At 45.5% G+C, this 16,353-nt stretch overlaps 1 protein-coding gene across 1 annotated transcript in view; it reads right to left on the reverse strand.

The window, feature by feature from the left end:
* Positions 1-16,353, reverse strand: part of LOC133542355 (galactocerebrosidase-like) — a 41,475-nt gene that overhangs the window by 980 nt on the left and 24,142 nt on the right. Inside the window, 8 exon segments of the mRNA XM_061886410.1 lie at positions 22-429; positions 6,095-6,135; positions 6,138-6,170; positions 6,439-6,602; positions 11,354-11,534; positions 14,787-14,931; positions 14,990-15,079; positions 15,151-15,240. Of these exon segments, the coding sequence (XP_061742394.1) occupies positions 247-429; positions 6,095-6,135; positions 6,138-6,170; positions 6,439-6,602; positions 11,354-11,534; positions 14,787-14,931; positions 14,990-15,079; positions 15,151-15,240 (927 nt within the window). The 3' untranslated portion in view covers positions 22-246.

Genomic DNA, 16,353 nt, shown 5'->3' on the forward strand with positions numbered 1-16,353 from the left:
AGTACCAGGGTATTATTTAACCTTCATCAAGTACCAGGGTATTATTTGACCTTCATCAAGTACCAGGGTATTATTTAACCTTCATCAAGTACCAGGGTATTATTTGACCTTCATCAAGTACCAGGGTATTATTTAACCTTCATAAAGTACCAGGGTATAATTTGACCTTCATCAAGTACCAGGGTATAATTTGACCTTCATCAGAACTGTTCATTGGCGCCTTGTGAGTCAGCAGCTGTGACATGTTCAGTCCATCACAATTCCATGAAGGCTTGTTGATGAAGATTCTAGTGCTTGGACAGCAAAGTTATCAAACTGAGCCAGTTGAAAGGAAAGTGTCCCTATGGCCGCCCACCCATTCTCAGGGACCTGGACCACACTGGTCTTCCACAGGAGGTGTCCATCCAGCTCTCCACATGCACTTTCACCCTGGACACAAACATTGGTGATGTCATCTACCTGCACAGTGTGTGTGTGATGTCATCTACCTGCACCGTGTGTGTGATGTCATCTACCTGCACCGTGTGTGTGATGTCATCTACCTGCACAGTGTGTGTGTGATGTCATCTACCTGCACCGTGTGTGTGATGTCATCTACCTGCACGGTGAGTGACAGTGTGTGATGTCATCTACCTGCAGCGTGTGTGTGATGTCATCTACCTGCACGGTGAGTGACAGTGTGTGATGTCATCTACCTGCACCGTGTGTGTGTGTGATGTCATCTACCTGCACCGTGTGTGTGTGATGTCATCTACCTGCATGGTGAGTGACAGTGTGTGATGTCATCTACCTGCACGGTGTGTGTGATGTCATCTACCTGCACGGTGTGTGTGATGTCATCTACCTGCACGGTGAGTGACAGTGTGTGATGTCATCTACCTGCACGGTGTGTGTGATGTCATCTACCTGCACGGTGAGTGACAGTGTGTGATGTCATCTACCTGCACGGTGAGTGACAGTGTGTGTGATGTCATCTACCTGCATGGTGAGTGACAGTGTGTGATGTCATCTACCTGCACGGTGAGTGACAGTGTGTGATGTCATCTACCTGCATGGTGAGTGACAGTGTGTGATGTCATCTACCTGCACGGTGAGTGACAGTGTGTGATGTCATCTACCTGCACGGTGAGTGACAGTGTGTGATGTCATCTACCTGCATGGTGAGTGACAGTGTGTGATGTCATCTACCTGCACGGTGAGTGACAGTGAGTGTGATGTCATCTACCTGCACGGTGAGTGACAGTGTGTGTGATGTCATCTACCTGCACGGTGAGTGACAGTGTGTGATGTCATCTACCTGCACGGTGTGTGTGATGTCATCTACCTGCACGGTGAGTGACAGTGTGTGATGTCATCTACCTGCACGGTGAGTGACAGTGTGTGATGTCATCTACCTGCACGGTGAGTGACAGTGTGTGATGTCATCTACCTGCACGGTGAGTGACAGTGTGTGATGTCATCTACCTGCACAGTGAGTGTGATGTCATCTACCTGCACGGTGAGTGACAGTGTGTGATGTCATCTACCTGCACGGTGAGTGACAGTGTGTGATGTCATCTACCTGCACGGTGAGTGACAGTGTGTGATGTCATCTACCTGCACGGTGAGTGACAGTGTGTGATGTCATCTACCTGCACGGTGAGTGACAGTGTGTGATGTCATCTACCTGCACAGTGAGTGTGATGTCATCTACCTGCACAGTGAGTGTGATGTCATCTACCTGCACGGTGAGTGACAGTGTGTGATGTCATCTACCTGCACGGTGAGTGACAGTGTGTGATGTCATCTACCTGCACGGTGAGTGACAGTGTGTGATGTCATCTACCTGCACGGTGAGTGACAGTGTGTGATGTCATCTACCTGCACGGTGTGTGTGATGTCATCTACCTGCACGGTGTGTGTGATGTCATCTACCTGCACGGTGAGTGACAGTGTGTGATGTCATCTACCTGCACGGTGAGTGACAGTGTATGATGTCATCTACCTGCACGGTGTGTGACAGTGTGTGATGTCATCTACCTGCACGGTGAGTGACAGTGTGTGATGTCATCTACCTGCACGGTGTGTGACAGTGTGTGATGTCATCTACCTGCACGGTGTGTGTGATGTCATCTACCTGTACGGTGTGTGTGATGTCATCTACCTGCACGGTGAGTGACAGTGTGTGATGTCATCTACCTGCACGGTGAGTGACAGTGTATGATGTCATCTACCTGCACGGTGTGTGACAGTGTGTGATGTCATCTACCTGCACGGTGTGTGACAGTGTGTGATGTCATCTACCTGCACGGTGAGTGACAGTGTGTGATGTCATCTACCTGCACGGTGAGTGACAGTGTATGATGTCATCTACCTGCACGGTGTGTGACAGTGTGTGATGTCATCTACCTGCACGGTGAGTGACAGTGTGTGATGTCATCTACCTGCACGGTGTGTGACAGTGTGTGATGTCATCTACCTGCACGGTGTGTGTGATGTCATCTACCTGTACGGTGTGTGTGATGTCATCTACCTGCACGGTGAGTGACAGTGTGTGATGTCATCTACCTGCACGGTGTGTGTGATGTCATCTACCTGCACGGTGAGTGACAGTGTGTGATGTCATCTACCTGCACGGTGTGTGTGATGTCATCTACCTGCACGGTGTGTGTGATGTCATCTACCTGCACGGTGAGTGACAGTGTGTGATGTCATCTACCTGCACGGTGAGTGACAGTGTGTGATGTCATCTACCTGCACGGTGTGTGTGATGTCATCTACCTGTACGGTGTGTGTGATGTCATCTACCTGCACGGTGAGTGACAGTGTGTGATGTCATCTACCTGCACGGTGTGTGTGATGTCATCTACCTGCACGGTGAGTGACAGTGTGTGATGTCATCTACCTGCACGGTGTGTGTGATGTCATCTACCTGCACGGTGTGTGTGATGTCATCTACCTGCACGGTGAGTGACAGTGTGTGATGTCATCTACCTGCACGGTGTGTGTGATGTCATCTACCTGCACGGTGAGTGACAGTGTGTGATGTCATCTACCTGCACGGTGAGTGACAGTGTGTGTGATGTCATCTACCTGCATGGTGAGTGACAGTGTGTGATGTCATCTACCTGCACGGTGAGTGACAGTGTGTGTGATGTCATCTACCTGCATGGTGAGTGACAGTGTGTGATGTCATCTACCTGCACGGTGAGTGACAGTGTGTGATGTCATCTACCTGCATGGTGAGTGACAGTGTGTGATGTCATCTACCTGCACGGTGAGTGACAGTGAGTGTGATGTCATCTACCTGCACGGTGAGTGACAGTGTGTGTGATGTCATCTACCTGCACGGTGAGTGACAGTGTGTGATGTCATCTACCTGCACGGTGAGTGACAGTGTGTGATGTCATCTACCTGCACGGTGTGTGACAGTGTGTGATGTCATCTACCTGCACGGTGAGTGACAGTGTGTGATGTCATCTACCTGCACGGTGAGTGACAGTGTGTGATGTCATCTACCTGCACGGTGAGTGACAGTGTGTGATGTCATCTACCTGCACGGTGTGTGACAGTGTGTGATGTCATCTACCTGCACGGTGTGTGACAGTGTGTGATGTCATCTACCTGCACGGTGAGTGACAGTGTGTGATGTCATCTACCTGCACGGTGTGTGACAGTGTGTGATGTCATCTACCTGCACGGTGAGTGACAGTGTGTGATGTCATCTACCTGCACGGTGTGTGATGTCATCTACCTGCACGGTGTGTGTGTGATGTCATCTACCTGCACCGTGTGTGTGATGTCATCTACCTGCACGGTGAGTGACAGTGTGTGATGTCATCTACCTGCACAGTGTGTGTGATGTCATCTACCTGCACGGTGTGTGTGATGTCATCTACCTGCACGGTGTGTGTGATGTCATCTACCTGCACGGTGTGTGTGATGTCATCTACCTGCACGGTGTGTGTGATGTCATCTACCTGCACGGTGTGTGTGTGATGTCATCTACCTGCACCGTGTGTGTGTGATGTCATCTACCTGCACAGTGTGTGTGTGATGTCATCTACCTGCACGGTGAGTGTGATGTCATCTACCTGCACCGTGTGTGTGTGATGTCATCTACCTGCACGGTGTGTGTGATGTCATCTACCTGCACGGTGTGTGTGATGTCATCTACCTGCACGGTGTGTGTGATGTCATCTACCTGCACGGTGTGTGTGATGTCATCTACCTGCACGGTGTGTGTGATGTCATCTACCTGCACGGTGTGTGTGATGTCATCTACCTGCACGGTGTGTGTGATGTCATCTACCTGCACGGTTGTGTGTGATGTCATCTACCTGCACGGTGAGTGACAGTGTGTGATGTCATCTACCTGCACGGTGTGTGTGATGTCATCTACCTGCACGGTGAGTGACAGTGTGTGATGTCATCTACCTGCATGGTGAGTGACAGTGTGTGATGTCATCTACCTGCACGGTGAGTGACAGTGTGTGATGTCATCTACCTGCACGGTGAGTGACAGTGTGTGATGTCATCTACCTGCACGGTGAGTGACAGTGTGTGATGTCATCTACCTGCACGGTGAGTGACAGTCGTGTGATGTCATCTACCTGCACGGTGAGTGACAGTGTGTGATGTCATCTACCTGCATGGTGAGTGACAGTGTGTGATGTCATCTACCTGAATGGTGAGTGACAGTGTGTGATGTCATCTACCTGCACAGTGAGTGTGATGTCATCTACCTGCATGGTGAGTGACAGTGTGTGATGTCATCTACCTGCACGGTGAGTGACAGTGTGTAATGTCATCTACCTGCACGGTGAGTGACAGTGTGTGATGTCATCTACCTGCACGGTGAGTGACAGTGTGTGATGTCATCTACCTGCACGGTGAGTGACAGTGTGTGATGTCATCTACCTGCATGGTGAGTGACAGTGTGTGATGTCATCTACCTGCATGGTGAGTGACAGTGTGTGATGTCATCTACCTGCACGGGTGAGTGACAGTGTGTGATGTCATCTACCTGCACGGTGAGTGACAGTGTGTGATGTCATCTACCTGCACGGTGAGTGACAGTGTGTGATGTCATCTACCTGCACGGTGAGTGACAGTGTGTGATGTCATCTACCTGCACGGTGAGTGACAGTGTGTGATGTCATCTACCTGCATGGTGAGTGACAGTGTGTGATGTCATCTACCTGCATGGTGAGTGGACAGTGTGTGATGTCATCTACCTGAATGGTGAGTGACAGTGTGTGATGTCATCTACCTGCACAGTGAGTGTGATGTCATCTACCTGCATGGTGAGTGACAGTGTGTGATGTCATCTACCTGCACGGTGAGTGACAGTGTGTGATGTCATCTACCTGCACGGTGAGTGACAGTGTGTGATGTCATCTACCTGCACGGTGAGTGACAGTGTGTGATGTCATCTACCTGCACGGTGAGTGACAGTGTGTGATGTCATCTACCTGCATGGTGAGTGACAGTGTGTGATGTCATCTACCTGCATGGTGAGTGACAGTGTGTGATGTCATCTACCTGCACGTGTGTGTGATGTCATCTACCTGCACGGTGAGTGACAGTGTGTGATGTCATCTACACTGCACGTGAGTGACAGTGTGTGATGTCATCTACCTGCACGGTGAGTGACAGTGTGTGATGTCATCTACCTGCATGGTGAGTGACAGTGTGTGATGTCATCTACCTGCATGGTGAGTTGACAGTGTGTGATGTCATCTACCTGCACGGTGAGTGACAGTGTGTGATGTCATCTACCTGCACGGTGAGTGACAGTGTGTGATGTCATCTACCTGCATGGTGAGTGACAGTGTGTGATGTCATCTACCTGCACGGTGTGTGTGATGTCCATCTACCTGCACGGTGAGTGACAGTGTGTGATGTCATCTTACCTGCACGGTGAGTGACAGTGTGTGATGTCATCTACCCTGCATGGTGAGTGACAGTGTGTGATGTCATCTACCTGCACGGTGTGTGTGATGTCATCTACCTGCACCACGCGCTGAGTGACAGTGTGTGATGTCATCTACCTGCATGGTGAGTGACAGTGTGTGATGTCATCTACCTGCACGGTGTGTGTGATGTCATCTACCTGCACGGTGAGTGACAGTGTGTGCCACTGAGATGCATGTTTCCAGACTGTCCTTCAGCCAGGATGAGGAGGCCAGCTGTGCAGATGAGTAGAAACAAAGTTTATTGGTGTCTTTAGTGTTTCCTTCCTCCAGCCCTCTGCATTCTTCACTTTATGTCGACAAGCTCTCAACTTGCGGTGCTCATATTGCAATAAAGATGTCAGAAGTGCATGACTATCATTCATCCAGCAATGACTACTTTTACTGTCTGTTCTGTCGTGGAGCCCAACAGGCTATGCTGTATTTACTTCTGCTGTTTGCAAACTAGGGCAAGTAGAAGTAAGACCAGGAGAAAGTTACACACCCAGATCATTGGTCACTTGGTACGTGCCGTCTGAGAAGACCCAGAAAAATATTCCCCTGGAGCTCCGGATGGACTGTCCTCCTTTATCCACCCTGGCCGCTACGAACACACCGCCGCTCTGCATCGTCTCCATGAAGACATCGCAGGTGACGCTCACGTCTCGCCTGAAACACAACAACAACAACAACAAGCTGACACAACTACACGAGCCCAAAGCAGTGAAGTTGTCACCTTGTGGAAATGCCAAATAAAAAAAACTTACATTCAATTGAATATACTGACAAACTTTCTGCTTTTTTGCAAATAATCATGAACATGGGCATAAAAGCAGGCATTTTTACCAGTGTGTTACATGGCCTTTCCTTTCAACAACACTCAGTGCAGCTTTGGGAACTGAGGAGACACTTTTTTGAAGTGGAATTCTTTCCCATTCTTGCTTGATGTACAGCTTAAGTTGTTCTGCCTCATATTTTAGCCTGCACATATTTTCAATGTCTGGACTACAGGCAGGCCAGTCTAGTACCCACACTCTTTTAGTATGAAGCCACGCTGTTGTAACACCTGGCTTGGCATCGTCTTGCTGAAATAAGCAGGGGCGTCCATGATAACAACATATGTTGCTCCAAAAGCTGTATGTACCTTTCAGCTTTAATGGTGCCTTCACAGATGTGTAATTGGCCAATAATACACCCCCATACCATCACACATGCTGACTACCACACTTTCACCCTACAACAATCACTAATACACCCCCATACCATCACACATGCTGACTACAACACTTTCACCCTACAACAATCACTAATACACCCCCATACCATCACACATGCTGACTACAACACTTTCACCCTACAACAATCACTAATACACCCCCATACCATCACACATGCTGACTACAACACTTTCACCCTACAACAATCACTAATACACCCCCATACCATCACACATGCTGACTACAACACTTTCACCCTACAACAATCACTAATACACCCCCATACCATCACACATGCTGACTACCACACTTTCACCCTACAACAATCACTAATACACCCCCATACCATCACACATGCTGACTACAACACTTTCACCCTACAACAATCACTAATACACCCCCATACCATCACACATGCTGACTACAACACTTTCACCCTACAACAATCACTAATACACCCCCATACCATCACACATGCTGCCTAGAACACTTTCACCCTACAACAATCACTAATACACCCCCATACCATCACACATGCTGCCTAGAACACTTTCACCCTACAACAATCACTAATACACCCCCATACCATCACACATGCTGACTACAACACTTTCACCCTACAACAATCACTAATACACCCCCATACCATCACACATGCTGCCTACAACACTTTCACCCTACAACAATCACTAATACACCCCCATACCATCACACATGCTGCCTACAACACTTTCACCCTACAACAATCACTAATACACCCCCATACCATCACACATGCTGACTACAACACTTTCACCCTACAACAATCACTAATACACCCCCATACCATCACACATGCTGACTACAACACTTTCACCCTACAACAATCACTAATACACTCCCATACCATCACACATGCTGACTACCACACTTTCACCCTACAACAATCACTAATACACCCCCATACCATCACACATGCTGACTACAACACTTTCACCCTACAACAATCACTAATACACTCCCATACCATCACACATGCTGACTACCACACTTTCACCCTACAACAATCACTAATACACCCCCATACCATCACACATGCTGACTACCACACTTTCACCCTACAACAATCACTAATACACCCCCATACCATCACACATGCTGCCTAGAACACTTTCACCCTACAACAATCACTAATACACCCCCATACCATCACACATGCTGACTACAACACTTTCACCCTACAACAATCACTAATACACCCCCATACCATCACACATGCTGCCTAGAACACTTTCACCCTACAACAATCACTAATACACCCCCATACCATCACACATGCTGACTACAACACTTTCACCCTACAACAATCACTAATACACCCCCATACCATCACACATGCTGACTACAACACTTTCACCCTACAACAATCACTAATACACCCCCATACCATCACACATGCTGACTACCACACTTTCACCCCACAACAATCACTAATACACCCCCATACCATCACACATGCTGACTACAACACTTTCACCCTACACTAATACACCCCCATACCATCACACATGCTGACTACAACACTTTCACCCTACAACAATCACTAATACACCCCCATACCATCACACATGCTGACTACCACACTTTCACCCTACAACAATCACTAATACACCCCCATACCATCACACATGCTGACTACAACACTTTCACCCTACAACAATCACTAATACACCCCCATACCATCACACATGCTGACTACAACACTTTCACCCTACAACAATCACTAATACACCCCCATACCATCACACATGCTGACTACCACACTTTCACCCTACAACAATCACTAATACACCCCCATACCATCACACATGCTGCCTAGAACACTTTCACCCTACAACAATCACTAATACACCCCCATACCATCACACATGCTGACTACAACACTTTCACCCTACAACAATCACTAATACACCCCCATACCATCACACATGCTGACTACAACACTTTCACCCTACAACAATCACTAATACACCCCCATACCATCACACATGCTGACTACAACACTTTCACCCTACAACAATCACTAATACACCCCCATACCATCACACATGCTGACTACAACACTTTCACCCTACAACAATCACTAATACACCCCCATACCATCACACATGCTGACTACCACACTTTCACCCCACAACAATCACTAATACACCCCCATACCATCACACATGCTGACTACAACACTTTCACCCTACAACAATCACTAATACACCCCCATACCATCACACATGCTGACTACAACACTTTCACCCTACAACAATCACTAATACACTCCCATACCATCACACATGCTGACTACCACACTTTCACCCTACAACAATCACTAATACACCCCCATACCATCACACATGCTGACTACAACACTTTCACCCTACAACAATCACTAATACACCCCCATACCATCACACATGCTGACTACAACACTTTCACCCTACAACAATCACTAATACACCCCCATACCATCACACATGCTGACTACCACACTTTCACCCTACAACAATCACTAATACACCCCCATACCATCACACATGCTGACTACCACACTTTCACCCTACAACAATCACTAATACACTCCCATACCATCACACATGCTGACTACCACACTTTCACCCTACAACAATCACTAATACACCCCCATACCATCACACATGCTGACTACAACACTTTCACCCTACAACAATCACTAATACACCCCCATACCATCACACATGCTGACTACAACACTTTCACCCTACAACAATCACTAATACACCCCCATACCATCACACATGCTGACTACCACACTTTCACCCCACAACAATCACTAATACACCCCCATACCATCACACATGCTGACTACAACACTTTCACCCTACAACAATCACTAATACACCCCCATACCATCACACATGCTGACTACAACACTTTCACCCTACAACAATCACTAATACACCCCATACCATCACACATGCTGCCTAGAACACTTTCACCCTACAACAATCACTAATACACCCCCATACCATCACACATGCTGACTACAACACTTTCACCCTACAACAATCACTAATACACCCCCATACCATCACACATGCTGACTACAACACTTTCACCCTACAACAATCACTAATACACCCCCATACCATCACACATGCTGACTACCACACTTTCACCCTACAACAATCACTAATACACCCCCATACCATCACACATGCTGACTACAACACTTTCACCCTACAACAATCACTAATACACCCCCATACCATCACACATGCTGACTACAACACTTTCACCCTACAACAATCACTAATACACCCCCATACCATCACACATGCTGACTACAACACTTTCACCCTACAACAATCCGGATGATTCTTGTCCTCCTTGGTCCACAGTTTCCAAAAACAATGTGAAATGTGGACTTGTCAGACCACAGAACACTTTTCCACTCATCTTAGATGAGCTCGGGCCCAGCGAAGCGTTTCTGGGTGTTGTTGATAAATGGCTGTGGCTTTGCATAGTAGAGTTTTAACTTGCACTTACAGATGTAGCGAGCAACTGTAGTTACTGACAGTGTTTTTTTTGAAGTGTTCCTGAGCCCATGCGGTGATATCCTTTACACACTGACGTGGCTTTTCGATGCCTGAGGAATGGAAGGTGTGTAGTATGGCTTACGTGCAGTGATTTCTCCACATTCTCTCAACCTTTTGATGATATTACGGAGTGTAGATGGTGAAATCCCTCAATTCCTTGTTGAGAAATGTTGTTCTTCAACAATTTGCTCAGGCATTTGTTGACAAAGTGGTGACCCTCGCCCCGTCCTTCTTTGTGAATGACTGAGCATTTCATGGAAGCTGTTTTTATGGCCAATCATGGCACCCACCTGTTCCCAATGAGCTTGTTCACCTGTGGGATGTTCAATATAAGAACATTCCTCTACTTTCTCACTCTTTTTTGCCACTTGTGCCAGCTTTTTTGAAACATGTTGCAGGCATCAAATTCCAAATGAGATCATATTTGCAAAAAATAATAGAAAAATAAAGAAATAATTGCAGTCTATTCAATTAAATATAAGTTGAAAAGGATTTGTTGTATTCTCTTTTTATTTAGCATTTAGACAAGGTGACTACTTCACCTCTTTTGGGGTTTGTAGTTTCAGAGAACAGGAGGCACTTTAAAGCAACATACCAGTTGTAGTCTCCAATGATGCTAATAGTCTGGTCTGCATCTGTGGCCCAGGTGATGGGTCGCTGAGTGACCACCTGGCGTAAAGTGGAGACATGAGGTCCAGGATCAGTCCGGTTGGTGAAGTACTCAAACACTCCTGTCTGGTCAGCAAAGTATGGAGCTTCTGAGAAGGGAGGCTCTCCTGCAGAATGACAAGGCAGAGAGGCAGAAGCACAACTTTCTGAGTGACAGTTATCATAAAAATGCTAAAGTGACAAACATTCTGCCAACAATGTATTGCTGAGTGTATTTTTAACACAACCGTTGGTTTGGTACAGAGGACATGTGGAGTAGGAGGTGTGCCTTGCACATCTTCTCACTAGACTAATACACTCCTGGCAGCAGTCATCTTGCCAAGGAGAAGCCATAGCTTGAAAATCCTTCTCCACAATATAATCATCACATCTGGGAACAATTGGCCGTCTCAGAGAAATATGTGGCTGAGAACATGCAAACTAAAAACAACGACAAGTTGGATGGAACTACCAGGTTTCTGTGATCCAATATGAGGTCAATATGCTTCATTGGGCTGTAGACAAACAAACAAAAGGGGGGCGGAATTGATGCTGATATCGATATTATCCATACAAGAGGAGTAAAACTATTGAATTGAAGTACATTTTTCAGCTCGTCACCATTATGTTTATTTTCAAAAATACCTCAATGTATTTTGTATTGCTGTTTAAATACATTGTAACATTAATATATTTTGCTCTAATAGTATTTACAAACTCAGGGATCCCAGTCAGGTTAAAGAAATTAATAGAATTTAAAGGGGAGCCATTTTGGGGCCCATACACACACACACCCTATGTTGAAGCACAGTACGTCTGACTATGGAATCCCTAATGCTCCGACAAGCCAAGCCAAAGTCGTACCAAAACATTGTGACAGGTTTTTGAGCGCTGTGTGTAATGTTCTATATTCTCAATGGAACCTCAATGTTTTTGTTGTTGCTTGCTCGCGGGTACTTGCTGGCATCATTTATTGAACAGGTTGATTCTCACACGTCATCTCTTTTGTGTGACTGCCATCTACTGGTCACACTTATCACTACACTTTGTGTCACATATACAAGCAGAATTAGAACATACGTGGTTCCCAAGACCAGACTTAAAACCAGGGCAGACAGGACCTTCTCTGTGGTCGGGCCTAAGCTCTGGAACACTCTGCCCCTCCAAGTTAGAACTGCTCCCACAGTGGAGTGTTTAAGTCTCGTCTTAAGACCCACTTTTATTATTTGGTTTTCAACACCACGTGAGTTGTGTGGTCCTCTGTGTTTTCTGTTTTTATTTTGATGATTTGTATGTATTGTTTTAATTGGTTTTACCCATTAAAATCGTTTTTAATCATATTTACTTTTATATTGTTTCTATTTTTATTCAATCATTAGTGGAGCAAAGGATAATATTTGAATATTGTTTTGCAGCACTTTGGAAACATTTATGTTGTTTAAATGTGCTACACAAATAAAGTGGATTGGTTACTGTATACAAGGTGCACCAGATTATAGGGCACACTGTCCATTTTTCAGAAAAGGAAATAATTTTAGGTGTGCCTTATAGTGCAATATATTTATCTGTACACTCAACTATTTATTTACAAACCCCGTTTCCATATGAGTTGGGAAATGGTGTTAGATGTAAATATAAACAGAATACAATGATTTGCAAATCCTTTTCAAGCCATATTCAGTTGAATATGCTACAAAGACAACATATTTCATCTTCAAACTCATAAACTTTATTTTTTTGTTGCAAATAATAATTAACTTAGAATTTCATGGCTGCAACACGTGACAAAGTAGTTGGGAAAGGGCATGTTCACCACTGTGTTACATCACCTTTTCTTTGAACAACACTCAATAAACGTTTGGGAACTGAGGAAACTAATTGTTGAAGCTCTGAAAGTGGAATTCTTTCCCATTCTTGTTTTATGTAGAGCTTCAGTCCTTCAACAGTCCGGGGTCTCCGCTGTCCTATTTTACGCTTCACACATTTTCCATGGGAGACAGGTCTGGACTGCAGGCGGACCAGGAAAGTACCCGCATTCTTTTTTTAGGACGCCACGCTGTTGTAACATGTGCTGAATGTGGCTTGGCATTGTCCTGCTGAAATAAGCAGGGGTGTCCGTGAAAAAGACGGCGCTTAGATGGCAGCATATGTTGTTCCAAAAGCTGTATGTACCTTTCAGCATTAATGGTGCCTTCACAGATGTGTAAGTTACCCATGCCTTGGGCACTAATACACCCCCATACCATCACACATGCTGGCTTTTACACTTTGCGTGGATGGTTTGCTTCCCCTTTGGTCTGGATGACACCGTGTGGAATATTTCCAAAAACAATTTTAAATGTGGACTCGTCAGACCACAGAACACTTTTCCACTTTGCATCAGTCCATCTTAGATGATCTCGGGCCCAGAGAAGTCAGTGGCGTTTCTGGATGTTGTTGATAAATGGCTTTCGCTTTGCATAGCAAAGTTTTAACTAGCACTTACAGATGTAGCGACCAACTGTAGTTACTGAGAGTGGTTTTCTGAAGTGTTCCTGAGCCCATGTGGTGATATCCTTTAGAGATTGATGTCGGTCTGAGGGATGGAAGTTCACGGTCATTCAATGTTGGTTTCCGGCCATGCCGCTTACGTGGAGTGATTTCTCCAGATTCTCTGAACCTTTTGATGATATTATGGAGCGTAGATGTTGAAATCCCTAAATGTCTTGCAATGTCACTTTGAGAAAGGTTGTTCTTAAACTGTTTGACTATTTGCTCACGCAGTTGTGGACAAAGGGGTGTACCTCGCCCCATCCTTTCTTGTGAAAGACTGAGCATTTTTTGGGAAGCTGTTTTTATAGCCAATCATGGCACCCACCTGTTCCCAATTAGCCTGCACACCTGTGGGATGTTCCAAATAAGTGTTTGATGAGCATTCTTCAACTTTATCAGTATTTATTGCCACCTTTCCCAACTTTTTTCTCACGTGTTGCTGGCATCAAATTCTAAAGTTAATGATTATTTGCAAAAAAACAAAGTTTATGAGTTTGAACATGAAATATGTTGTCTTTGTAGCATATTCAACTGAATATGGCTTGAAAAGGATTTGCAAATCATTGTATTCTGTTTATATTTACATCTAACACCATTTCCCAACTCCTATGGAAACGGGGTTTGTGTATCTGCACCTCATTGCTCTACAAGGAAGTAATGTTTTTATCTGTACTGTAAAGTTGACATTTGAATGACAATAAAAGGAAGGTTAAGTCTAAGAAGATGTGGAATGTCAGATTCCACATCTCGGATGAAGGCGCACTAAAGACTTAAGTTAGAATCCCCAAACCATCAGGCTTTCACCACTACCAGCACTTGACAAAAATGTTGAGGAAGAAGCGACTTACGGACGTTGAAGTCGTCCTTGTAGAGTTTGGGGAAGGCGGAGGACGCAGGTGGGGGCGGGTGTCTGCCTTTGTGGCCTGCAGTGAGCGTGGTGAGTGTATACACATCATCTTCACTCAGCTCCAGGGAGAACTCGCCACCTGAAAGCTGCCATTGATGACACACTAGGTCACATGACATCATTTCACATTCCAAGCTATTTTACCTTCAGTGGACCTAGGTGCTTGAAAAAGGTGGATTTGTTGGTCTTGAAGTCCAAGTGAGACTGCCACACTTGGAGCTCCTTGATGGAGGCCTGACCAATGAAATAAGGAGATGTTCAGCTCAGGTCTTTCAGTCTGAATCTGGTTCAGGACGGCAACTTACCAAGGATCCTTTTAGACGGAAGGTTGCATTCTGTGAGGTGACATTGTAGGGAGGAAGTGGAGGCCGTATGCATGAGGAGTGGCCATGACTCTGTGAGGAACATCATGGAACTACTCTTTAATTCTACACTACCCTGCTTTCCATACCAATATGCATGAGGAGTGGCCATGACTCTGTGAGGAACATCATGGAACTACTCTTTAATTCTACATACCCTGCTTTCCATACCAATATGCATGAGGAGTGGCCATGACTCTGTGAGGAACATCAAGGAACTACTCTTTAATTCTACACTACCCTGCTTTCCATACCAATATGCATGAGGAGTGGCCATGAGTCTGTGAGGAACATCATGGAACTACTCTTTAATTCTACACTACCCTGCTTTCCATACCAATATGCATGAGGAGTGGCCATGACTCTGTGAGGAACATCATGGAACTACTCTTTAATTCTACACTACCCTGCTTTCCATACCAATATGCATGAGGAGTGGCCATGACTCTGTGAGGAACATCAAGGAACTACTCTTTAATTCTACACTACCCTGCTTTCCATACCAATATGCATGAGGAGTGGCCATGACTCTGTGAGGAACATCAAGGAACTACTCTTTAATTCTACACTACCCTGCTTTCCATACCAATATGCATGAGGAGTGGCCATGACTCTGTGAGGAACATCAAGGAACTACTCTTTAATTCTACATACCCTGCTTTCCATACCAATATGCATGAGGAGTGGCCATGACTCTGTGAGGAACATCATGGAACTACTCTTTAATTCTACACTACCCTGCTTTCCATACCAGTATGCATGAGGAGTGGCCATGAGTCTGTGAGGAACATCATGGAACTACTCTTTAATTCTACACTACCCTGCTTTCCATACCAATATGCATGAGGAGTGGCCATGACTCTGTGAGGAACATCATGGAACTACTCTTTAATTCTACACTACCCTGCTTTCCATACCAATATGCATGAGGAGTGGCCATGACTCTGTGAGGAACATCATGGAACTACTCTTTAATTCTACACTACCCTGCTTTCCATACCAATATGCATGAGGAGTGGCCATGACTCTGTGAGGAACATCAAGGAACTACTCTTTAATTCTACACTACCCTGCTTTCCATACCAATATGCATGAGGAGTGGCCATGACTCTGTGAGGAACATCAAGGAACTACTCTTTAATTCTA

The sequence above is a fragment of the Nerophis ophidion genome, linkage group LG24 (genome assembly GCF_033978795.1).
Source record: "Nerophis ophidion isolate RoL-2023_Sa linkage group LG24, RoL_Noph_v1.0, whole genome shotgun sequence".
Classification (NCBI taxonomy): Eukaryota; Metazoa; Chordata; class Actinopteri; order Syngnathiformes; family Syngnathidae; genus Nerophis; species Nerophis ophidion.